At 38.9% G+C, this 27,023-nt stretch overlaps 2 protein-coding genes across 4 annotated transcripts in view; both read right to left on the reverse strand.

The window, feature by feature from the left end:
* Nucleotides 1-13,797, reverse strand: part of mon2 (MON2 homolog, regulator of endosome-to-Golgi trafficking) — a 49,378-nt gene extending 35,581 nt beyond the window's left edge. For both annotated transcript variants that reach the window (XM_058076274.2, XM_058076273.2), the window contains exons 1-6: nucleotides 13,314-13,797; nucleotides 4,177-4,240; nucleotides 3,778-3,905; nucleotides 2,126-2,257; nucleotides 1,843-1,972; nucleotides 24-121 (exon numbers count right to left, since the gene is read on the reverse strand). In XM_058076274.2, coding sequence (XP_057932257.2) covers nucleotides 24-121; nucleotides 1,843-1,972; nucleotides 2,126-2,257; nucleotides 3,778-3,905; nucleotides 4,177-4,240; nucleotides 13,314-13,421 — 660 coding nt within the window. In that variant the 5' untranslated portion in view covers nucleotides 13,422-13,797. The remainder of the gene's footprint in view (nucleotides 1-23; nucleotides 122-1,842; nucleotides 1,973-2,125; nucleotides 2,258-3,777; nucleotides 3,906-4,176; nucleotides 4,241-13,313) is intronic.
* Nucleotides 13,798-15,027: 1,230 nt separating this feature from the next.
* On the reverse strand, nucleotides 15,028-25,748 carry slc6a13 (solute carrier family 6 member 13). Of its 2 annotated transcripts, none has more exons than XM_058076276.2 (15): nucleotides 25,644-25,748; nucleotides 23,815-24,018; nucleotides 23,617-23,751; nucleotides 23,394-23,534; nucleotides 23,234-23,315; nucleotides 21,803-21,935; nucleotides 21,586-21,720; nucleotides 21,412-21,515; nucleotides 18,142-18,266; nucleotides 17,233-17,345; nucleotides 16,349-16,486; nucleotides 16,127-16,229; nucleotides 15,951-16,051; nucleotides 15,660-15,830; nucleotides 15,028-15,530 (listed from the first exon to the last, which is right to left on the reverse strand). In XM_058076276.2, the coding sequence occupies exons 1-15, from the start codon at nucleotides 25,648-25,650 to the stop codon at nucleotides 15,375-15,377; spliced, it is 1,848 nt and encodes a 615-aa protein (XP_057932259.2). In that variant the 5' UTR covers nucleotides 25,651-25,748; the 3' UTR covers nucleotides 15,028-15,374. The 2 variants fall into 2 exon arrangements, with proteins under 2 accessions (XP_057932259.2, XP_057932258.2); XM_058076275.2 differs by having other exon boundaries at nucleotides 21,803-21,947.
* Nucleotides 25,749-27,023: the final 1,275 nt, after the last annotated feature.

Genomic DNA, 27,023 nt, shown 5'->3' on the forward strand with positions numbered 1-27,023 from the left:
CTGCCGCCCCCTTGTGGGCATACCTGAAAAAGCATGTATGCATCTTTTGCACTGGGCCTCAAGGTGGTGACAGACCGCCTGTTGGTGTTGCCCTGCACAGGGGGCGGCTGCTCCACAATGCCTGGGGAGGGAATTCAATTATGTTCACAATCCAGTGACTCATAATAATATGAATGCTTATTTCTAAAATCACAAATACTTCAACTTGCTGATATAGAACAGCTAAAACAACAAACAGCTAAAATAATGCATAAGGCTAAAACAGGGGTGGGCAAACTACGGCCCGGGGGCCACATCCGGCCCGGCAAGTGTTTGAATACGGCCCGCCCAATCTTTCCAAAGTATTTCATTTAAACTCAACATACAACCTGGCATCATGGCCTGAGCCAACCTTTTGATGGTTTTATCAATTTCGTTTTTTGACATGGTCTGTTGTTTACAAAGTGCTCCTGAAAAAAGGAACACAAGCACATAATAATAATAATAATAATTATTATTATTAGATTATTATTAGATTATTATAATTATTATTAGAACTATTATGATTATTAATTATTATATTAATGCTAATTATTATATTAATTATATATAATATTATTGTTATATTTGCATATTTTACATAATAATAATATAATAACTATTATTTTAATTTTATTGTAATTATTATAATAAATATAAAGTAATAAATAATAATAGCAGATTGCATGACAATTTTACAGATACAATAATACCAGGTGGACTGTTACGTGTAAAATATATAGTCTGCCCCCCCCCCGTAAATTTTGTCATATCAATGCGGCCCGCGAGTCAAAAAGTTTGCCCACCCCTGGGCTAAAACAACCAATTATCTAAAAATGTCATCCAATACTTCTCTACAAGAGAGGAGAAATATGATCTCAGGGAAGAAGTACATTTGAAACACTTCTATGCTAGGACTACGTTATGCTAGCCATAGCATTTCAGTATGTGGAATCAAACTATGGAATGGATTGAGTAAGGAACTCAAACAATGCACAACAATGAGCCAATTCAATACAAGCAGTTGATGTTTGCTAAACACAAGGATGAAGAGTCTTGAACCAGTCATGATGTGCTATATATATCACTATATTGACACTTACTATGGTACCCATTATGTCACTGGATGCTCATATCACCTTGTACTTCAGTACGAGGTGCATTATTAAAAAAATTAAATAAATAAAAAAAACCTTAAACTGTATTATGGAAAGCAGGAAGTGAACAAATGTAACAGTTACCGATTGTAAAAGTACCAGATGGAGGGGAAGGATTTAATAAGCTTTGCTTCTTCCTACTCCTTTTGGACATGTGGAACTGTGAACTGATTATGGGATGCACTCAATTGGAATCTGATGCATGTTCAAATGAAATAAAACCATTACCATTACCATATGTAAGGCAAGGCAATTTAGAACTGACAAGCACATGTTTAAAGATGTCCCTTAGTAGTGTTGTGGAAGTATGTTGGCGTTGATGCTTGAATTTAGACAGTTAAAAAGTGCTTTTAGTAAGCCCTACTGGAATTTGGCATTTTGTGTGTCTATGTCTACATTACAGTGTTTTTTTCCATGTCATAAAAAGTGTCAACTTTAAATGACAGCCTTTGAGCACCTCTTGCAAACAAGTGCTTAGTGCTCATAAACAGGCGCTGGGGCAGAGATGGGCAAACTCAGTGTTTGAATCCTTTCAAAGTATTTAATTTAAACTTTTAACACACAAGCCGGCAACATGACTTGCAAGTATTTGATAAAATCTCAAATACATTTGTTTCATCGGTGTAATAAAAGATCATGTCCGATCCCCCCCGAATCAAATTGTGACCTTTGAAACGCTCATCCTCAGCCACCATCCTCTCAAAGACCACAGTGACGACCTGTCTGACGGTGGCGGCCGCCGTGTTGTTGGTGATGTTGTCCTTGGTGAAGTGGAGGCGGAAACACAGCACAATGGCCTGCGCCAGCACACGACATGGAAAGTGGTAAGCAAATATTGACATACTGTTACACCCAGGTAAAGAGGAACCACCATAGGCCATGTGTTGGACCTTTATGGTTTCACTGTATATGGTCAACATGTGCATGAAGAGACAGGAGTGTGTTTCTACCTTGGAAAGCACTTCATCATGGACCACAGTATTGGTGGTCAGCAGCACCAGGACCGTCTGGAGAAGCTTTAGCTCCTCCAGACCGTTTTCCATCAGCTGCCACAGCATGTTGATGATGTTGCCCGCCGCCGCCTGCCACACAGAAACACTTTGTTTATGGACCATCACATGAGGTGAGTCACTGGCGGCCACAGCTGATGTTATTCGCTTCAGGGTCAAAAACGCCATTTTGATGTCAATTAAAGTAAAGATCCTGACAGCAGCAACACCCCTATCTCCTTTCTTTAGTCATTTATGCACTTTTCCTATTGTCTGCCCTCAGAACGACATTGGTGACAATAGCCGCGAGCACCACCTTGGTATTTGCAACCTTGTACTTCACAGAGGTTGACAAAGTGGCAACAAGAGCTACAGTGACACATACGGTGGAGCCAAAATGATTCAGTCACTATGCCATCCCCTCCAACACCATCTTCATCCATTCTGGAGATTTTCTGTGATTTTCGGGGCCGATGGCGATACCAATATTGAGGGCTGACAGAAAGCTGATGACCGATATATATTGGCCGATAACCAATACATTGGCCAATGCATATAAAAAGAGCATTGATACACACAGTGTATATATATACTGTACGTGAAGATAAAGTCTTACCCAAAATAACATTCAATGCAAAGAAGCAGAAGACTACCAAATGAAATTAAGGAAGTTGAACTAGTAAGACTGTCAACATAAGGACATGCCTAAGTCATTTACTCAAATTTGTAGTTCTTTGCTTTGATGGCGCTGGAGGCCTGGCTAACTACTGCACATGTTCAATTTAAATCTGAAATCTGAAAATACAGGTATATCTATTTACTGCATTTTGCTCATTAGCAGTTTGATACAACAGTTCAAATAAAAACAAGTGGCTGCATTAGGCTGAAAGTGATAATACATGGGCTAATGTTGGGTGTTTTTCACCTAATGTGTATATAAAAGCCTCAGCACATCGAAAATGGATGGATGGATAATCACATAAACATCTTAGTAATAACAATGAGTCATATTTACTATTTAGTAAAAGGTTCCATCTGGATTAGACATTTTGATGAGTTTGTTGGGTATTGTGGGTATTGGGCGCTGACCATTTTTCTGAGTCTGGTGATGTCAGTATGCAAATTAGATGAGTGAATTTATTCCCATCAAACTTTGGGTCATACTGCTGATTTTTCTCATTTACAATCATTTTGAACTGAGAGTTCAAATCTTTTAATTTTAAAATTAAAACAATATTATTATTTTTTTATCTGATTCATCGATTCATTGATTAATTAATTTAATTTATTTAAAGTATATTTGCTTATGTGTTATTAGAGCTCAAACAAATCAATGTGTGAAAACACTTTTATCGCAAATATTGATCTGAAATTAGGTGAGTACAAGCCGACTAATCACAGACATCGGTTAGATCACTCTGCACAGAAGGAAGAGGGGGAGGAGCAAGCGGCTGTAACGTACACTGTCACCAACCCAGGCTTTAAGTACACTTGCAGTATGCATGTGTTTCATCTGGTGACCCTGAACTGACAACATTTACAACGTGTTATGTTGCCGTCACCCCGAGTGTGCTGTATTACATTTGCGTGAATGACGGGTCCAGGGTCCTCACCTCAGACACCACCTCGTGGGACATGAGCCTCTGGATGGCAGCCAGACACAGCTGGGTGATCTTGGGCTCTTTGGTGCCGCAGCCCATCAGGAAAGGCTGCACCACTTCGGAGCTGTTCTCCTTCAGAGCTGTAGGACGATAAAAACACAAGAAAAATGTCATTATTATTATTATTTCTATTATTACAACATTGATGCAGGATAAATGAAGTATGTTATCTAGCAAGTATGGTATTTTGCGGTATGATACATATATTATATATAGTAACATTATTGATACCTAGTGACCCGTTTAAATACTACGTAAGATAATGTATTTGAATGCGTCCTCTGAATGTCTTCGGTTGTATTTTACTTAATTTAGCCATTTAAAGTCAGTTCTAGTCAGTTTGACACTCACCTGCCAGTATGTCTGTATTCCTGGCTGCGATGGTCTTAATCTTCACAATGCCAGACTCAGCAGCCTAGGGTGAAAAGCATTTGGGTTTATGTTAGTTGTATTAAGTATAAGAAAAAGCAATGCACTGTGATTTCCACTAAGAATGGGCTTTTTGCTTAAAAGGAGTAGAGCGTGATTTCCCCAGTGAGGTGCCTGAGAGGCAAAGAAATGAAGAGGACAAGGAGGAGGGGTTGACGAGTGAGAGAAATAGATTATTTGCCCGTCCAAGGCAGTAGCCACTGCAAGTATTGGTCTTTCCCTCTGTTCCTACATCTCTATGCAACATTATCAATTCCATATCATGAGCTCCATTGTATCTTGCAAATGTGTTTATTTCCAATGTAACAGAACAGTGAGCCACAGAACAACATGCTGTTTGTGACATGTGACGTGCTCCCTTACTGGAATTACAAAGTAAAGCTCAACAACAGAGATGGTTTTGGTTAGTAACATGAGGCACATCTCGAAATTGGGCAAATTCCTGGAACTGACACGTCAAATTGTGAAATTGTAGGTCCAGCTGAGATTGGAGTATGCAGTATGTCATTTGTATATTAATCATTATTATTAGACATGGCAATTTAAAAAAAAAAATCACGAACGGTTTCCCCATTTTGAACCATGAGGTGAGGTGTCACTCGGCACTCTCACTAGACAAGGCCAAAGAGTGTCGTCATCTACATAAACACACTCTCTCGTTTACAACCAACACATGCAACAGATCCGGTTAGACAATCTATAAAAATGTCTGTTGACTCTGAAGTATGCATGACATGCTATGAAATGATATTTTGCTATTGTACAGTATCGATAAGCTTCCTAATCATAAGTGAATGAGAAAACGGGAAACAAAGCATAGCTCACTTAATTTGAAGCACGGTCACGAAGACGCTAATCCAGGGGTCTCAAACACGCAGCCCGCGGGCCAAATGTGGCCCACAGGACACTAGTTTGAGGCCCCCGCCTTGATATGAAAGTTTAATGTTAATGCGGCCCGCGCAAGTTTGATATGGATGCTGTATGGTATCATGTACCCAGAAAAAATTATTACATTTGATTAATGTTCATGTTAAAGGTTAAATAACTGTTAATAGTTATCCTCCCTATCCGTGTGGAAGTGGTAAGTTTTTGGCTATTTAAGATTAAAGGAAATAACTTGAAAGCTACCGTTTAGGTCGCTAGCTCTCTAGTTTGCAAGTTAGCATGTGTCTCAAGAACCTGCAGTTGCGCAATATGTTGTAAAAAAAAAAAGAGTATAAATGTGACTATAGTCGTGTTTTGTCATGTCTACAGGGCTCTAATAATGCTTTGTTCATTTTAATCTGAAAAAAATAATTTGTCTACCCACCAACTATATGTGGTTTCTTAAGTTTTTATTATTATTATTATACTTATTTATTACTGATTGATTGATTTTCTTTATTCTTGATTTGTTTATTTATTTTTCATCTTATTTTGTGCAGAAAAATAAAAAGTAAGATATTTGAGAAGAGTGGAGTGCTTTATCAGAGCTTTTATTGTAGAAAATCGGAACCAAAGCACTGAAAAAGTTATTTTTTTTAGGGCTTATTTTTTTTGTATATTTTTCTGTTTTTAATAAATGTGTTTTTTTTCGAAAACCTGATGCGGCCCAGCCTTGCCTAGACCCTAGCTCCAGTGGCCCCCAAGTAAAGTGAGTTTGAGACCCCTGCGCTAATCCATTGCGCGAGCATGCTGAACTAGAGTAAGCTAACCCCGCAAGCTTCAATTCACGCTCCAAGGTTCCGCCAGCCTTCGCCGGTGTTTTTATCGCCATTTCAAGCTGTTTATTTAGGGAGACGGTGGTTTAGTGTTTATAGTGAGAGCACACTTCCTAACACGAACATTCCTTCTCCTCACAATGACAGCATTTCATTCATCTTTTGTTTTCAAAGTCCGCTGCGGAGCGCAACTCGGCTTGCGTTTGTTTTATACCGGTACAAGTCATTTTCTTATCATTGGAAGACTCTATACCGATGTATAAAATATATCGCTATTCTATGTTGCCTCTTGGACTCCTCTATAGTGTTTATGGCTCTGGTGGGAGTAGATTGACTACTACTCAATTAGCAAGAGGATATCAGTGTGATACTTTGGAGCGGAGGAGATGGAAGGTAAGGAGCTACGGGGACATCTCCTTGTTCTTGTTGTTTTGATCCGAGGGAAAAACACACTGGACGGGTTCAGCCTGAAATGTAAAGTTGCTGGATGATACCTTGGGGCCCGAAGCAACCTCATCCGGTGCAGTTTCTAATTGAGTGACGTGTGTGTTGAGAAAACAACAGCAGGCTTTTTGAGGTAGAGGGGATTAGTGTACCACGGCACCAAGTGGGCTCAGTTACACAAGAAACAATAGCTAATCTGAGTGTGGGGTTGTGTTTATGCGAGGAACTCGGGATTGCAATTTGTGCTAAAATCAGACACAAACATTAGCAACACTAGCACAGCTATGAGAGATTATGTGCTGACATCACACACGTTTTGCCAGCAATATTATGCTACGCTAGCCTATTCACTGAAGACAAACAAAATGATGAACCGTACAGCTTCCATGTCTGTATATGACTGACAGAGAGTTGTAATTTAAGATGTGTAGCGAAGCCTGCTTTTCGCAAAGTGGAAATCTTATAGACAAGGTGTGCTCATCTAGGTAGGGGTGGGTCAGAGGTGGTCTCATCCAAAAGGAAGAAGTTTTTGGTTTTTTTGTCCATGACTTACATATATATACAGTGAGAGTAAAAAGTATTTGATCCCTTGCTGATTTTGTTGTTGTTGTTTGCCCACTAATTGAGACATGATCATTCTATACTTTTAATTGTAGATGTATTCTAACATGGAGAGACAAATCACAGAAGATAACTTTAAAAAATATATTTTAATTAATTTGTATTTCATTTAGGGAAATAAGTATTTGATCCCACGAGCAAGTGGATCAAAATTTGCAAGCACAGCGGTCGATATCAATATTGAGGGCTGAAAAAAAGCCCTCTTAACTAATATATTGGCCGATAGGGTTGGGCAATATGGACCTTAGCATATATCACAATATTTTTATATCACAATATGACAATACAAAACCATATAAAATTGTATTATTTTATAAATTGTATAAAAAGCTACAAACCTGAAGCCATATACCTTGAGCCACTTGTTTCAAATTGTAAAGCACATTAATTTATTGGTAACAAACTGGCTAACCTTCTAATGGGATGTTAGCCTCTGCGCACATTGCTACTAAATCTTTAACAAACTATAATGCCAGTGCTTGTGATGAAGGAAGATGTAGTCACCCATGCATTTCCAACTGCATATGGAAGATATTTTGTTTGACACACATAAATTGTGACAATACCTAAAATACCGTTCAATGCAAAGAATCAAGAAAAAGAAAATAAGGAAGTTGAATTAGTAGGACTGTCAAGGACATGCCTCTGTCGTTTACTTTGAGGTGTTGCCACAAATTTGCAGTTCTTTGCCTTGATGGTGCTGGAGCCCTGGCTAACTACCGCACATGTTCAATCTAAATTAACGCCCCCACACTTTTACTCTTCCCTTCTGCCTGTCACGTGAAAATATATACATTTCATGCATTTTGCTCATTAGCATAGAGTCTGACACAATAGCATAGGCTAACATCAGCTGTATTTCAACTAATACATGAACTAATACATACGTGTATGTGAAAATCACATAAACGTCCTACCAATATCTATAACTAATTCACATAAGCATCTTACCAATATCAAATATATATAACTAATCATACATAAAACTAATCAGGTATAAAACTATATTTTATGTTACAAAGCCTTCAAAACGCAAAATGCTAAACATCAAATAAATGCTGTATAATAGTCTTAGATAATGGTGGACATGTGAATTAAAAGTTGCATCTATTTTTTAACATACAGAGATGCAGACATTCTCCAAAACACAACACACAAACAGCTGCTTTAGAGAAATACAAATTCACAGAAAAAAAGAAGTTTGCCAGGCCACCAGGAGAGCCACGCCCATGTTATACTCACAATAGTAATAATATTTACAAGTGTTTAACTCTAAGTTTGAATATTTCTCAGTAATTAAGATAATCAAGGTAATAGTTGCAATGTTGCAAAAGAAAACCATGATATCACCACAGAACACTGCAAAAAACACACTAAACGGATCCTGAACTCAGTGCAGGCTGAAGTCAGCTGGGATAGGCCTCAGCATAGTCCTGCAACCGCAGTGAGGATTTTCGACAACACAACACAACTCTTTCTGAATATTAATACAAATTTAACGGAACACGAAATTTTTCCCTGCACACGCTGCTCAGTGCTCACACAACACAAGGGATTTGGGGCATATTTTAATGGCTTGTTGTCATAATTAGGGTTAACTTTTGCTGTCTTGTGTGTCCATTATTCTTATTGTAACATCGTTAACTTGTTAAACTTCCATAATGCACAGCTCTGTGTCAAGCTCGACATGTGTGCTTGATTCCGCTGTGTTTCTCCAATAGATGTGTCATGTTGTTGGTGGTGTTGTGTGAGTCACACAGCAGACAAATCAGCCTTTTATGACTGCACAATGTCCACCATCCCCCAAAACAACACCGCTCTTTTTTTCCACGATTATTACATTGCTCTGCTGCATCACCCTGCATTCACCAGAATAACCGTAGTTGAGTACAGTTTTAAAATGAGTAAAGCTAAGAAGTTATATAGTATATATATAAATTTAGAAAAAAGACAACTATTATTATTATTATAAAGAGACTATAAAAAGACTATAAAAATATATTTAAAAAAAATATTAAAAAAGACAACTATTATTACATTTTATTATTATAAGAAAAAATTATAATATATATAAGAATATATTATAAGAAAAATCTCATCTTTGTAATATAGTGGATATGAAAAAGCCTAATATGAAGTTTTTTTGTTTGCGCATTACTTTACATCTCCCAATTTATTTATTTACTTTCTTCAATAATCTTCAGAAACGTTTTTGTAATTTCTTGTAATATTATGAGTTCATTCCCATATCATAACTTTTTCCGCAACCTAGTTTCCCAAAATGTACAACTTTATTTTATTTTATGTTTTTGGTTATAATATTATGACTTTTAACAAAATAACTTTTTATTTAATATTTGCGGTATATGCTTATAAAATGACTTAAGAAAAAATTATAATATATATAAGAATATATTATAAGAAAAATCTCATCTTTGTAATATAGTGGATATGAAAAAGCCTAATATGAAGTTTTTTTGTTTGCGCATTACTTTACATCTCCCAATTTATTTATTTACTTTCTTCAATAATCTTCAGAAACGTTTTTGTAATTTCTTGTAATATTATGAGTTCATTCCCATATCATAACTTTTTCCGCAACCTAGTTTCCCAAAATGTACAACTTTATTTTATTTTATGTTTTTGGTTATAATATTATGACTTTTAACAAAATAACTTTTTATTTAATATTTGCGGTATATGCTTATAAAATGACTTATGACTTATAAAATGAATTATTTCAACTCATAAAATTACAAGTTTACTTTGGTAAATTTGCTACTTTTTTAGAATAAAGGTTTTTACTATATATATATATATTTTTTTTTTTTACTTTATTTAAATTACAGCTGTTTATTTATTCTGTTTGTTTGAATTTTCCAACAATTTAAACTGTCTCCTTTTAAATTTTCCTCTAAATATAACTTGATTCTGGTAATATTTGGAACATAATTTGTCCAAAACATTTTTTTTTTACTAGGGCTGTCAAAAATAACGTTAACAGTGGTAACTAATTTATTTAATTAATTGTGCACCAGAGCAAGCATGCCTCGGGTCCGACAGGTCTGTCGTCATAGCACAGTGGCATGTGTAAGCTACACCTTCCCTGTTCTATGGAATATTATTTGCGGGGGGGGACAATACAAAAACAACACAGACAAACAGGACTACATCGGTAAATGTCAATGATGGCTACAAAGGGTCACAATGGAGAGGACAAAAATATCAAATAGAGTGATATGACTGAAATGAAACAGCCAAACATACCAGTGGCAATGGTAGCAATGAAGACATGAACCATGATAGTAAACAGAATGGCAGCGACAATTGCAATAACTACAATCTCATTGCTTGACATTATTACTGTGATAATAGCATAACAGCATAATGACATCATGGGTAAGTCAGTGGGTTGTGCAGAGAAGCACCCGTGTGCTGGGAGTGTGCATATGGATATGTGTATTTCTGTTGGTGCCCCCACCAACCAGAAAGGAGCCCGCCCAAGGCCAGGGGTGCCGCCCCACCCAGAAAGCGGAGCCCGGCCCGCACCAGGCAACCCCAAGGCCCCAGGTGGCAGAGATGGAACACCCAGCACCAGCCCCAGCAGAATCTATTAAAAAAGGGGGTGTTAAATGAAATAAATGAAACAATAAATGAAACATCCACCCTCGGCCATCTCTGTGTGGAGTTTGCATGTTCTCCCCGTGCATGCGTGGGTTTTCTCCAGGTAATCCGGTTTCGTCCCACATTCCAAAAACATGCTAGGTTAATTGGCCACTCCAAATTGTCCATAGGTATGAATGTGAGTGTGAATGGTTGTTTGTCTATATGTGCCCTGTGATTGGCTGGCCACCAGTCCAGGGTGTACCCCGCCTCTCGCCCGAAGACAGCTGGGATACGCTCCAGCCTCGACCCTCGCGAGGAAAATGCGGTAGAAAATGAATGAATGAATAAATGAAACAATAAATACTTAAAAACAAACTCAGACACGCACACTTCCGTGGTCAGCCCCTCGACACCCAGGAGCCACATTGTGACTCCCCGGGTAGGGCATCCTGGGCGTTACAGGGCGTCCCAGACCCGAGGGAGACGCAGACCGCTAAGGGACAACACCCCAGGGCCCCCCAACCTCAGCATCAGGGCTACAGCGGGCGAGGGGGAAAGCCGACCGACCCTAGAACAACCGACCGATCCCAGACCAAACAACGGACAGTGACTGTTTTATAACTTTGTAAAGAGCAGACCACATCAAATAACGAAATACAGCTACTTCAACCATCAAAACGGCTCAAGCCATGATGCCAGGTTGTATGTTAAGTTTCGATGAAATACTTTGGAAAGAACGGGCGGGCCACATGTGGCCCCTGGGCCGTAGTTTGCTCGCCCTTGTCCTAGAGGATTCATAAGTGTCTCCTAAAAGACAATGTACGGTGCGTGAGGCACGTGTGGTGAAAACGCTGCTATGGTGGTGGAGGTGGTGAGGGGACGTAGCCATCCATCCATCCGGGTCCGGGTCAAGGGGGCAGCAGTCTCAGTAGGGAAGCCCAGACTTCCTGGTCCCCGGCCACCTCCTCCAGCTCCACCGGGAGGACACCAAGGCGTTCCCAGGCCAGCTGTGAGACATAATCCCTCCAAGGTGATCTACGTCTGCCCCAGGGCCTTTTCCCGGCTGGGCATGCCCAGAACACCTCATTTTTACATATTTCATCTCTGTTCTACTAAAATTACATTGTATTATTCATAGTATTACTAGTTTATTCTCACATTTTTTTTCTTTAATAGTTTTCCTGTGCAGGGTAGAGCCCGACCAATATATTGGTGGGCTGATATATCGTGCCAGTAATGGCAGATTAATCAATATCGGTAAAAATATACCCGATATTGTTTTTTTGCTGCACCGCAAGTCTCCCAGTGTCTGCTTCCTGCTGCACTGCCCCTCGCCCTCACAGTGCTCGCTCTGAACTGTCTATCACCAACACTAACTCACTCACACTTAGGAGAGTTCTTTTTTTTTTTTTACACCATGGAAAGCTGTAAATTTGTAAAACAATTTAACACTTTAGTGCCACACTGTCAAGGACAACATTCAAGCAGGTGCTGCTGGATCCACTTACAACAGTTATTGCTCAAAAATAAAACACATTTAATTGTTTATATTATATCATATTAACTATATTGCAGCCCAAGAGCCTCAAACATTCTATTTCACTGCGACTATGGGAAATAAAAAGGAGGGAACTGGTAGTCAATAAGAGTTGGTTTAGCCTTGACTGCTAGTTGGGTGACGGTAGATGATGATGATAATAGTGCTGTTCATTTGCGTCAAGCCTCACAGCTAGGAGACCAGGGTTCAATTCCACCCTCGGTCATCTCTGAGTGGAGTTTGCATGTTCTCCCCGTGCATGTGTGGGTTTTCTCCGGGTACTCCGGTTTCCTGCCACATTCCAAAAACATGCTAGGTTAATTGGTGACTCCAAATTGTCCATAGGTATAAATGTGAGTGTGAATGGTTGTTTGTCTATGTGTGCCCTGTGATTGGCTGGCCACCAGTCCAGGGTGTACCCCGCCTCTCGCCCGAAGACAGCTGGGATAGGCTCCAGCACCCCCGCGACCCTCGTGGGGAAAAAGCGGTAGAAAATGAATGAATGAATTTGCGTCAAGAAAACATGGAAAATACAAAATCAAAGCCATCAGGTGCACAATTCCGTTCCTGTGAACTTGCATTTGACTTTTCAGTATTTTTCTCTTGTATTTGTTTTTGTTCCTGCAGTGTTTACTTGATTAATTTCCATGGGAATTAGATTATTATGACGTCCTGGGCACAGGGGTCCGCCAGAAGGTTTGTGGGCTCATAAAGGTTGGGGAACACTCTCTAATTCATGAGATTTTTTAATCTAGTCCCAGTTGTGAGGAACATTTGGATTACCTTAGTAACAGGGAAGAAATAGCAGTACAGTTCAACAGTACACCAGTGAACACCTTAGTAACAGTACCAATCTAAACGGAGTCAGACAGCTCTTGGCTTGGATGTCATTTAAATGAAGTGTGCCTAATATTGTGTCCCTAACGACGTGGCATGAACGACAGTGGCAACAAGCGGCTTATTCATTTAGGCGGGCCGGGTGGAACTTTTACATGAACCGGTCCAGGGCGGGTTGGGGGTTGTGTAGGGGGCCTGCTGGTGGCCACATTAGAGCATGACAAAAATGACATTAATATCAAAGCTGACATAAGGATACATGTTTTGCTAAATGCTAATGCTAAGCTAGCTGGTTAGCTAGCAAGCAGACTGACCTCCTTGACTGGTGGGAATTTCTTCTTGCACTCCATAGAGAGAGAGCGCAGGTCCGTCTGCATGTTCTCCAGCAATTTCTTCACCGCCTCCGGACTGCTGGTGGACATGTTTACCAAAAGATAGAGTCTTTCGACTGAAAGCTACAAGAAAAAAAAGAAAGAAAAAAAGAAAAGCCGCCACGACTTTATTTGCCTCCCCGGGAGAAGAGCACCGAAATGCCGCCGTCCATCGACACTGTGTCCCCGTTCTTCTCTGCTCGGAGCGCCGGTGCGCAACACAGAAGCGATGACGCCGACATATGTCCGCTTTCGTCACGCAGGGCGGACATTCACATGATAAAATGACATCTCTCCGTTGAATGTTCGTTACTTAATGGTGTCCATTCACCGAAAACGGCTGTCAAAGTAGAGCTAAATGGGCTGCCAGCAGCGGCCGTTAGCTTGCTCGGCTTCCTTTACCCACAATGCACCGGTGATACTGGGGTGACACGTCACTCCCACTTCCGTAAACAGTGAGTGGGTCGTTATAGCGCCGACAGCGTCCTCTGCTGGATTGTATATAAATGTATAAATGTTCTTTGACTCTTACTGTTCTTTAGTTTTATTTATATGTATGAAATATGTATTTATATTTGTTTACCAGCATTAGGAAATAAATGTTATCATTATTAATCAATCTATGTTGCCCTGTGCTGACCTCCTATACTAAATAATGTAATCTACACTATGGTTGCATTGTACTTTTTAATTGATACAGGGCTACTAATACAAAATGACGATTAACTGTTTTTTTAATTTAAATATATATTTATATAGAATATAGTAAAAAAAGTAGTATAGTATAAAAAAATAATAAAATAATAAAATAATAAAATAATAAAATAATAAAATAATAAAATAATAAAATAATAAAATAATAAAATAATAAAATAATAAAATAATAAAATAATAAAATAATAAAATAATAAAATAATAAAATAATAAAATAATAAAATAATAAAATAATAAAATATTAAAAAACAAACAAGCGGCCGCAGGCCAAATGTGGCCTGCAGGATGCTAGTTTAGGCCCCCTCGTTTGCGAGTTAGCATGTGTCTCAAGACCCTGCAGTTGCGCAATATGTTGTAAATAAAAAGAGTATAAATGTGACTATAGTCGTGTTTTGTCATGTCTACGGGGCTCTAATAATGCTTCGTTCATTTTAATCTGAAAAAAATAATTTGTCTACCCACCAACTATATGTGGTTTCTTAAGTTTTTATTATTTGCTGTTTTATTATTATTATAATTATATTTATTTATTACTGATTGATTGACTTTCTTTATTCTTGATTTGTTTATTTATTTTTCATCTTATTTTGTGTAGAAAAATAAAAAGTAAGATATTTGAGAACAGTGGAATGTTTTATCAGAGCTTTTCTTGTACAAAATTGGAACCAAAGCAAAGTTTTTTCATTTTTCTGTTTTTAATAAATGCGTTTTTTTTGTTTTTTTGTTTTTTTGTTTTTTGGGGGAAAACCTGATACGACCCAGTCTCACCCAGACCCTAGCTCCAGTGGCCCCCAAGTAAATTGAGTTTGAGACCCCTGGTATACAGGGTGTGAAGCAATACACTGGCTTTGTTTTAGGGGAGAGAATACAAATAAAACATCAGAAACAGCAGATAACGTAACTGAAATTAATATTTCAAAAAGCATTCAAACCCACAAAGATGTTATTCAAGTGAGTGTTTATTATCATTATTATAATTGTTTCTTATTAAACATATGAAGCCATACATATACAGTTTGGAGATAAAAAAAAAGTCCACACACAACAAAGGAAAAAAAAATGCTTCCTTAGAAAGCATGAAAAGTCTTTACCACCATATAAAAGTGGTGGCCATCACTGCATGTTAAAAGCACGGTCAGTATGCAGCAGCAGCATCAGCAACAACAAGTCAGCTGACTTCCCAAAAAGTCTTCCGTGTTGAGCCGTCTTAAGTAGTGAGGTATTGCAAGTGGGTGTCAACGACCTGCGACCCTTCCTTGATAAGTCTCCAAGCACCAACTTTTAGTGTGTCTAGCAATGGGACTCCTTGTCATCAACACGCAAGTAACCGTCCTTGGCCTTCTGCTGGAGTCCGTCATCGTCGACCGTGCTCACGGACAACAACTTCTCCTGCTCTTGTTTGGACTTGGGTAAATCAGCGGAAGGAGTGGTCAGGACAGCGAGGCGCTGGGAGAAAGACAAGTGATGAAATCCCATAAATACATTAATTAAGTGTGTATAACCCAATTAGATTCAATTACGATTGGAGAAAAACCAAATTAGAGACAACATTAGTTAGTGATTAGTGTTTCATACCTGTTGCAGCGTCCCAGGCGTGTAATAGAGTTTAAAGGCCATCCATAAAGGAATGCACAACATGGAGGACAAGGCAAGGATCCAACCAATACCATTACCCCACCACGGGTACACATAATCATTGTTGTATTTTAGAGGGGAGTACTTGATCAAGGCGAATGCAAAGGTTCCCTGAAATAAACAAGAACCGAACTGAACTCAGCCATATGCAGTACTTTTTAATGTTGATGCAATATTGACCACTAGAGGGTGCTAAAACTAAAATGGAGCTAAAGAAAGTATTGAACCAACAAAGCAGGTCGCAGGGGTGAAAAACATCCAGCAGTATTTGATGACAGGGCCCGGGCGATAGCCTATCATGTCCTCGATGTTGTCGTAGAAGTTGTCCGCACCTTGAATGCACCGTGGGTCAGACAACAAACCCAAACGAATAAACTACAATCATCAGATCTTCCTTTCACGCTCACCGTAAACCCACGCGATGCAAACAGTCTCAAAAATGGCCACAAAGAGCAGACACATCCCGCTGGCTGCGTAGTAGTCAAAGAGCTGGAAGATGTACATTCCTCCCTGTGTGGGCAGACGTAAAAAAAGAGAGAATTAGGTTTACACATTTACACACATTTGGCGTCAAAGAAAGACAAAAGCAATTTTCATTGAAACTGAGTTGCATGTCTTTTTATCTTCACCTCAGTCAGCATGATGAGGCCCATTAGGAAGGAGACCACAGCCACGACGAGGATGAAGAGCTCCCTGCGGTATTTCCGTCGGAAGGTGGAAGGATACATGTCCACCATGGCTGTCACCAGGCTTTCCACGCACACAAACTATCACAGACATGCACGCATAAATAGTAGGGGTGCAACAATACCTGTCTCTGTATGGAACCGTTCGATAGAGCGGTCACGGCTCGGTACGCATGCGTATTGAACAACGTGTAACACAGCAATACACTTCTTGTTGAAAAGTTGAATGGTGGTTCTATACAATTCAAAAGCATAACAAGCTAACTGCTAATTTAGAACAGCTACAAACACACTCAGCGTGACCCATTTAATGTCCGTATTTTTAAAATGGTTCTATCATAGCAGTTTACTTTACAACCGAACATGTTGTTAAAAGACATAGAGTTAAGATAACCTCTTGTTTGGTCATTTTTTCTATTTTATGGTGCTTTTATGTCACTTTTTTGATATCTGCCCAACTGGCAATGTAGTTTTGAATTGGGTTTGTGACCTAATTGGGATAAATTAAATTTCTGTGAAGCAGGATTGAATTTAAATGTTGATAGTTAAGCCCCAATGGTTTATTGAATTATATTGATACTTAAAGTGATGCTTAAAGTTACTTGATGCTTTATTTGGTCTTTTATGGTGCGTGCAGCAGAACTGTACTTTTAAGGTGAGAACATTGTTGGCAATTAAAAAAAATTCTAATTCTAAAAGCCAAGGTCATTTATCGAACCATCACCGAACCGTGATTTTTGTGTATCGTTGCCCCCCTAGTAAACACATCACATATCGCCATAACGCGGACATACTGCACATCAATTGTATGTGTGTGTTGGTCTCACTTGACTATCCAGTCCCAAGAAAACAATCATGACGAAGAAGCAGCATGCCCACAGGGGAGAGAAAGGCATCATGGATACAGCACGTGGATAGGCTATAAAGGCCAAACCTGGACCTGGATTGGATACAATACACATCTTAAACTTTTCCTCTACAACAGGGGCTCTCTAATGGTGTCAATCTAGGACTTGCGTTAAGTCGTAACCCACATTTGTTGAAGTCATTTTGTATTTTTGATAATTTTCTATTTTTATGCTTTGACTTTTTTAATGCAATTATTTTTGACAAATTATTACATTATTTTTTTACACTTTTATTTAGGTAATTTATATATGTAAAACACATTTTTAAACTTTTATTTAAGTCAAGTTATTCATTATATATTTTTTAAAAGTCATTTTAAGTCTATTTATTTATTTATTTATTTATTAATTTTGAGACTTTTATTTAGATTGATTTTTATTCTACACTCTTTTTAACCCTTTCATTTCAGTCATTTTATTTATTGTATTTTTTTATTGAAGTCATTTTTTTCTTATTTTTTTGTACTTTTATTTAAGTTTTTTTTTCATTTTTAAATTTATTCCTTCATTAATTTATTTCTAAATGTACTGTATTTAAGTCAAGCAAATTTATTTGTGTTTCAAAATCAGTTCAAATTCAATAGCAAAAAGACCACAAAAATATGCCAGTGAAAAATGTGCAATGAACATACTATTGGTTAATACCGCTTAATTACCGAATAATACATATTAAGTATTTTAATGTTATTATTGACCTGACTTAATTTGTGACCTAACTAGAATCCCTCTGCGACCTGCCTTTGGGTCACGACTCTCCATTTGAGAGCCATTGCTCTACAAGGTGTGTCAACAACGTATGTGCTATTGCGTGTTTGTAGAACCACTGACCAGATTCGGCCACCTCCGAGATGGGGACGTTCTGTTCATATGACATGAAACCCAAGATGGAGAAAATGGCGAAGCCTGCCACAAAACTGGTCCCGCTGTTCAGGAAGCACAGCGACAGACAATCCCTGCCAAGAAAACGAAATGTCAAACAGACACCATCCATGCATCCATCCATCCATTTTCTATGCCGCTTAGGCTGGAGCCTATTCAAAAAGACACATGTCTTCTTTTGTGGTTTATAAAAGCAAATAAAGACTGGCATGACAACTGTGGCTGTAGGCAACCTCTTGATGTGTTTCTTAAGGAACCCCAAAAGACAGCAGTAGCTGCATTCGAAGTATCAGGAGTGGGCAGCAAGCAGTAGTTATGTATATTAAATATCGCAAAGCTATTGGTGTGAAAGTTTGCAAGCCCAGCCATACCACAGCGAGAGCAGGAAGATGGCAGAAAGAACGTGGAGCCCTGGTTGGTTAAATTTTCAGGCCGAAAACGAGACCATGGCAAGTTGTATCATTTGTAGTAAGGCTAGGCACCACAAAAAAACGTTTATTGTGCTAATAAAGTATTTTATATTGACTTATAAACTCAGGCCAAATTTGAACTGATTAATAATCACAAGGTCAAATCACAAAAAAAGTATTCAAATTTCATTCAGATTTAGATAGATTCAGATTGATGATGCGTCCTACTTCATTTTTAAAAGGTATCGATATCAATATCGGCGATACTGGCCCTGTATTTACTTGGTATCAGGATCGAAATCTAGCAGTATGCACACCACTACACTACATAAACTAGCCTACTGCCCCCTGCCTTGCTCATCCAATCAGCAATCACAACGCAATCCAGATGCATTCACAGACTTGTGGTGAGTCGGATATTTAGGTGTTGCCTTTCCACCTTATTTGCTCTTTTCCCTCCTCTATGCCTCTAAGCCTCTATGAAGATTTCCACTTCCGTTGGGAGAAAGTACAATGCTTTTGTTGCCATGGTGAATCTGTAATGGCAATGGTAATGGTTTTATTTCATTTGAACATGCATCATTACAATTGAGTGCATCCCATAATCAGTTCCCAGTTCCACATGTCCAAAAGGAGTAGGAAGAAGCAAAGCTTATTAAATCCTACCCCTCCATCTGGTACTTTTACAATCAGTAACTGTTACATTTGTTCACTTCCTGCTTTCCATAATACAGTTCAAGGTTTTTTTGTTTGTTTGTTTGTTTTTTTAATAATGTAACTCGTACCAAAGTAGGAGGTGATATGAGCATCCAATGCCATAATGGGTACCATAGTAAGTGTCAATATAGTGATATATATAGCACATCATGACTGGTTCAAGACTCTTCATCCTTGTATTTAGCAAACATCAACTGCTTGTATTGTTTCTTGAATTGGCTCATTGTTGTGCATTGTTTGATTTCCTTACTCAATCCATTCCATAGTTTGATTCCACATACTGAAATGCTATGGCTAGCATAACATAGTCCTAGCATAGAAGTGTTTCAAATGTACTTCTTCCCTGAGATCATATTTCTCCTCTCTTGTAGAGAAGTATTGGATGACATTTTTAGCTAATTTCTTATTTTTAGCCTTATGCATTATTTTAGCTGTTTGAAGATGAACTATATCAGCAAGTTTAAGGTGAAATGTGTTACATTTGTGCCTATTATGTTTTTTTCCATTTTTCTGACCTATAAATATATTTAGAATGCTGTATTCTCGGTTAAACGATGGAATAGTTTCAAATAATGAGGTTTGCGCATTTGGAAGTGAGCCCTGAAAGAAGTTTGGGATGGCTCAAAAGGCTATGTTTCAAAAGGCGCGGCAATACTGTTCCTTTGTGATGTCACAGAGGAGCGGGCTTTTATTTTTATTTTTATTTTTATTTTTATTTTTATTTTTATTTTTATTTTTATTTTTATTTTTATTTTTATTTTTATTTTTATTTTTATTTTTATTTTTATTTTTATTTTTATTTTTATTTTTATTTTTATTTTTATTTTTATTTTTATTTTTATTTTTATTTTTAGTCACATTCCAAAGTACGAGGTGATATGACCATACAGCAGGAGTGGGCAAACTACGGCCCGGGGGCAACATGCGGCCCGCCAAGCATTTGAATCCGTATTTCAACTTCAACATATTTCAACATATTTTTCAACATATTTCTCCTCTCTTGTAGAGAAGTATTGGATGACATTTTTAGCTAATTGCTTATTTTTAGCCTTATGCATTATTTTAGCTGTTTGAAGATGAACTATATCAGCAAGTTGAAGTATTTGTGATTTTAGAAATAAGGAGTTAGTATGTTCTCTGTAGGCGGCATTATGAATTATCCTTACTGACCTTTTTTGCAGTACATTTAGCGAGTGAAGATTGCTTTTATAGTTATTATCCCATATTTCCACACAATAAGTAAGATATGGTAGAACCAGAGAGCAATAAAGAGTGTGGAGTGATTTCTGATTGACAACAAATTTTGCTTTGTTCAATACTGAAATATTTCTGGCCACCTTATGTTTTATATTTGTAATATGAGGTTTCCAGCTCATATTTTCATCTATTGTGATCCCCAGAAATGTATTTTCGTTCACCCTTTCAATGTCTACACCGTCTATTTGTATTTTCTGGTGCGTGTCCTTTCTGCTGTTAGCAAACAGCATGATTTTAGTTTTACTTAAGTTCAAGGACAATCTATTATCATCAAAGCATCTTTTTAGTGTGACCATTTCTTCTCTGACCTTTGTAATGATTTCGTCTGTACTCTGTGACTCTGTGATCGATCGACGGGTCTACTTAAGGAAGCCACGTACGCGCACATATCGGGGATTGGTTTCTCCTGGCTTGATTAATCAGGTCTTGAATAATCCTGGCTCGGGCTTTGTGCATGTTCTCCCCGTGCATGCGTGGGTTTTCTCCGGGTACTCCGGTTTCCTCCCACATTCCAAAAACATGCTAGGTTAATTGGCCACTCCAAATTGTCCATAGGTATGAATGTGAGTGTGAATGGTTGTTTGTCTATATGTGCCCTGTGATTGGCTGGCCACCAGTCCAGGGTGTACCCCGCCTCTCGCCCAAAGACAGCTGGGATAGGCTCCAGCACCCCTTTGCAATGACATTATTGACAAGTCATTAAACTAAAATCCGAGTCAAGTCCAGAGTCATTGGTGTCAAAGTTCAAGTCGAATCTGACTTGAGTCCCCACTTTTGTTATATATTCTACTGTATAATACAAATAATTATATAAGGAAAGAAGCAGTGTGACCACCTGTAGCAGTTGTTGTTATACTTGTTGTAACTTCCCAGTGCGGTCAGGCAGCCCAGACAGATGGCGTAGGAGAAGAAGATCTGAGTCCCCGCATCCATCCACACCTTTGGACACAAAAATATGTAAATCCATTTAGGCCCCGGGTCTCGGTCCCAGGATCGAGTGCCCACCTACTTGTGGGTCAGCAAGCCGTCCCACATCCGGGTAGAGGTAGAAGTGGATTCCTCGTGATGCTCCAGGCAGCGTGACGCCTCTAACCAACAGGATGAGCAACATCAGGTATGGGAACGTGGCGGTGAAATAAACCACCTGTGGAGATGGAGCATCGTGTTCCAGTCCAGATTAGATGTTTAGAAATAAGCCTCAACCTGATCCACTGGAGGGCGCTCACCTTGCCCGTAGACTTGACACCCTTCCAGATGCAGAAGTAGCAGATGGCCCAGGCCACGGCCAAGCAGATCACCAAGTCCCAGTTTAAAGAGCCAATGTGATGGATCCCTGAGGAGATTCTTAGCACCCTGCGTCTACAATCACAACTGCCACTTATACCTTGATAGAATGTTATTATTATGATTATTTGGATATTCAAAAAAATTGTATAGTGAGTGCACCATGTATTATTAATATACAATAGCTTAAATAACTATTAAAAAATAATAAAAGTTAAAATGATAAAAATAATAAAATAAAAATAAATAAAAATATGGTAAATAATAATTCATTCATTTTCTACCGCTTTTCCTCACGAGGGTCGCGGGGGGTGCTGGAGCCTATCCCAGCTGTCTTCGGGCGTAAGGCGGGGTACACCCTAGACTGGTCGCCAGCCAATCACAGGGCACATATAGACAAACAACCATTCACACTCACATTCATACCTATGGACAATTTGGAGTAGCCAATTAACCTAGCATGTTTTTGGAATGTGGGAGGAAACCGGAGTACCCGGAGAAAACCCACGCATGCACGGGGAGAACATGCAAACTCCACACAGAGATGCCCGAGGGTGGAATTGAACCCTGGCGCACTAACCCCTACACCACCGTGCCGCCCGTAAATAATAATGGTAAATAAAATTTTTTAAAAAGCCAGGGGTCTCAAACACGCGGCCCGTGTGCCAAATGTGGCCCACAGGACACTAGTTTGAGGCCCCCGCCTTGATATGAAAGTTTAATGTTAATGCGGCCCGCGCAAGTTTGATATGGATGCTGTATGGTATCATGTACCCAGAAAAAATTATTACGTTTGATTAATGTTCATGTTAAAGGTTAAATAACTGTTAATAGTTATCCTCCCTATCCGTGTGGAAGTGGTAAGTTTTTGGCTATTTAAGTTTAAAGGAAATAACTTGGAGGCTACCGTCTAGGTCGCTAGCTCTCTAGTTTGCGAGTTAGCATGTGTCTCAAGACCCTGCAGTTGCGCAATATGTTGTAAATAAAAAGAGTATAAATGTGACTATAGTAGTGTTTTGTCATGTCTACAGGGCTCTAATAATGCTTTGTTCATTTTAATCGGAAAAAAATAATTTGTCTACCCACCAACTATATGTGGTTTCTTAAGTTTAAACTTTCATATCAAGGCGGGGGCCTCAAACTATTGTCCTAGTGTCCAGGGGCCGCGTGTTTGAGACCCCTGCCCTAGCTCCAGTGGCCCCCAGGTAAATTGAGTTTGAGACCCCTGATGTAAGCTATTGTATTGAAAAAATTGCAATTGGTGTGAAAACGGCATGGAGTTAAATTGAAAAATGTAAATTAAATGTCAATAAAATGTATTAATACTTTACTACTTTGACCGCGTGGATATTAGTTAATTTTAGCGGACTTACTCCCAGAATTCCATAACCGGAGAGGTGGCGTTCTCTTGGGGAAGCATGGAACTGTTCCCCCTTTGAAACGTCACGCAGGAACCTTAAAAAAAAAAAGGATTCAAACCAAAATCCGAACAAAATCCATACTTTTCCCAGATGCAGGACAAAAGTGTCTCACCTGTGTTCCAGGTGTTGTTGCACGAGGCCCAAGGTAGGTCCCAGGTGAAAGAGTTAGACAGGTAGAAGATGGCCCAGGCTAACACGATGATGTAGTAGACGTTCAGCAGGGCCACAATCACCTGGGTGGCGTAACCCACTCCTGAAAAGTAAATATCCCACCAACCAAAACAGAAGACCCCTCTTGTTCAGCACCCGTTTTCAGGTAGTGATTGACACTTTACCTTCAAACAAAGGGCAGGTCTTCCTCCAGCAGGTGATTCCACCTTCACTGGTGTATTGTCCCAGCGCCGTCTCCAGGAAGAAGACGGGGATCCCACAAGCAAACAGGAAGATGAGATACGGGATGAAGAAAGCACCTGGGATTTCGGTATCAAACAATTAACACGCAGGAGCAAGAAGAACATGTCATGCGTGCTCACCTCCTCCGTTCTTGTAACACAGATAAGGAAAACGCCACACATTTCCCAAGCCGATGATTTCTCCGGCCACAGACAGGATGAACTCCATCTTGCTGCCCCACTCACCCCTGTCTGTCATTTTCTCCTCCTTCACCTTGGACACAACATCCAGAGGTCTGCTGTGTCCATTGGAGGTCTCCGACTTCATGTGATCCTCCGTGTCACCTTGAGGGGGGACAAAGTGCTGAGAAACCACACGAACGTTTTTTGGAATAAGAAGCGTTGTTGTGGAACAGACGTCACTAGCGCGTCCTTCTGTGAGGAACTCCCTGACTGCGCTCACTCTTGTAGGTTCGCATTAGTGAGACCCACTTTGGCACCACCCCCCTTGTCCCTCTGACTCCATGTATGCATGCAGACCAGGAATACCAAGTCCAACTCCAAAGATCTAGTCCGCGTTTTTGCTAAGAACAATGCATGCATGCATGGTCTCCTAAACAGCTGTCAGATAAGGAATGATGGAGATTCCATTTTCCATTGCTAATCCAAAGCAAAACAGGGCGGGGTAACAGGGTAAGGTAACAGTATGGGCGGGGCAAAATCATGTTAATTGTGTCCGGTGTGCACACAGCTTTAAGCTGTCATTTCAACATAAAAATTTGGTATCAAGGTGGGGGCCTCAAACTCGTTTGAGACCCCTGCGTTACAGGCTCCAAAGCGACCTTGTTGGGGGACATGAGGGTCAGTTTATTATTAGAAGTGGAGTTTGCGCCCCAGGACTACTTGACTGAATGATTAACTGTCCACATGAATGATTGGCTGACTTCCTGGAAATGCTGTTTTTCAACTTTCAAACTTTTAGAATGGAAGAACTTTGATTGCATTTGCACATAAAAACTACAAAAAAAAGTGTCTTCTTCATTGCCATTCACACAGCAACTTATTAGCTTATTGTAAAAGGCCACCAGATAATAATAATAAGAATAATTATATTATTATTATTATTATTAGTAGTAGTAATAATAATAATAATAATAATAATAATAATTATTATTAATATATTATTATTATTATATAATAATTATATAATAATTCTTCTTCTTCTTATTATTATTATTATCTGGTGGCTTTTTACAGTAAGCTAATAAGTTGCTGTTACTTTTATTTAGGGCTGTCAATAATAATAATAATAATAATAATAATAATAATAATAACAATAATAATAATAATAATAATAATATCAAATTATTATTATTTATAATTATAATTTATTTGCCTTGGTCTATGCTCTGGGGTCCTCAACACCTGGCACGAGTGCCACCCGGCGTAACAATTTCATTTAAATACATACATTGTGTTGATTTTAAATGAATGAATCATACATGGATTGGTGGCCATTTTGATATTTAAAATTTTATAAACAGACTAAAACCAACCCATGTAGACATGGTAAAGTTTATTTACATTTAAAGAAAAAAGTCTGAATCTCAGCTTTGTTTGGTGACAAAGCGTATTATTAGTAGTATTATATACTATTATTAGTGTGTTCCATGTGCACTTTATAGACCCCCTTGCTGTATGCAGTATGACATGTTTATATGCATGTAAACCCATATTGGTGCACCATATTGTATGACCAAAATAATGCATGCACTTATTTAAGTGTTAGCTTAAGTTAATCGCCATGTACCAAACAAGTCATTGGGGCGCTACTACACTTGCAATTCTGAATTCTGTCATTCACTCAATGACAATAACTTCATAGCACCCAAAACAAAACCCAAGAATGCTTAAAAATAGTAAATAAAAAGCATGTTCAGATTTGTAAAGACTTTTAAACATAATCTTACCTGTCATGATGTTGCACAAATGCCAGGGTGGAAGCAACAACGAGGCGTCACGATGCAACCTGCTGCCTGAAATGAGCTTTTCCCTGTGCTACGCCCTCTACGAAAATGCTAACCCCCCCCCCGGTTCGTACCCCCATCCCCTTTCTCCCAGTTCATACGCTTCTGCAGCACACTGGAGGTCTGTGCATGTCTCAGTATGGTGCGCTGATTGCGTAACCTTTTGACACACACACACACACACACACTGGGTCAGATTCAACAATATGTTCTGGAGGATTGCTCTTTTACAAAAACTGGTCTTCATGAAACGTGCCAGTCAGCAACTCCTAATTAGCATAGATAGGTACTGCCCGCTTTTTGCCACATATGAAAATTAGTCTGATTTAAGACAAACTACTAATTGTAACACTAAAATAATCAGTAGGTCTCCAAAGCCAAGGAGACTGGCTGTGTTAAATACTGCATTGTTGACTCTGCAGTCTTATGCCCTTATAAGGGTATTTATGCTAATTAGGACCATGACAGGGACAAACAAACTGCAAGAATTTACATTTTACACTGTTGGACCTTAAGAAGGTTCAGTTTCAAAATGGGAGTGAGATTTTTTAGCAATTTATTACATATTAATAATATATAATATAATATAATATATGTATAATAATGTGAAATCAGCCAGTAAGACCACAGCCTTTAAAATGTAGCTTCAGTGTTATTTTCTGAGATCCCACCTGAGATGTTTTCCACATGGCACAGTTGAGGGGGCACCATCGTGATCTGGGCTGCTTTTTACTTCAACGGAACAATGGGGCTTCAAGTTGTGCAGGGGCGTCAAACAGCAGATGGCTATGTGGAGAGGTTGCAAGGACCATTCCCTCATGCCTCATTACCATCTGTGTGGTAATGCCTGGCTTTAGGTTTTAAGCGGGTGGAATCTAATATATCTTATGGGTGGAATACATTCAGCTGAATAGGTTCAGATTCTGGAAGAACTAGAAAGCTTTGTGTGTTGGTTATCATGTGTAGCTGCTCTATAGGAGTCTCCAGCTCAATACAAAGGGCTGACAAATTAGCATAATAGGTCCACTTTAAAATGCATAGCAAAGCCCCCCCATGTAACTCCATAGTGTAAATGATACATAAAAGTACATAAAGGGGTCTCAAACTCAATTTCCCTGGGGGCCACTGGAGCTAGGGTCTGGGTGAGACTGGGCCGCATCAGGTTTTCCAAAAAAAAACAAAAAACGCATTTATTAAAAACAAAAAAATTAATAAACTTTGCCTCGGTTCCGATTTTCCAGAAGAAAAGCTCTGATAAAACATTCCACTGTTCTCAAACATCTTACTTTTTATTTTTCTACACAAAATAAGATGAAAAATAAA

Source organism: Doryrhamphus excisus, linkage group LG1 (genome assembly GCF_037039965.1).
Source record: "Doryrhamphus excisus strain RoL-2023G ecotype Guam linkage group LG1, RoL_Dexc_Guam_v1.1, whole genome shotgun sequence".
NCBI lineage: Eukaryota > Metazoa > Chordata > Actinopteri > Syngnathiformes > Syngnathidae > Doryrhamphus > Doryrhamphus excisus.

Bases quoted from the DNA above. Each gene is read 5' to 3' on its own strand.
- slc6a13 (XM_058076275.2), bottom strand. The intron at 21,516-21,585 runs GTAGGTGGGCAC...TTGTGTCCAAAG, and splicing joins GACGGCTTGCTGACCCACAA to GTGTGGATGGATGCGGGGAC. The intron at 16,487-17,232 runs GTGAGACCAACA...TGTCTGTGATAG, and splicing joins TCTTGGGACTGGATAGTCAA to TTTGTGTGCGTGGAAAGCCT.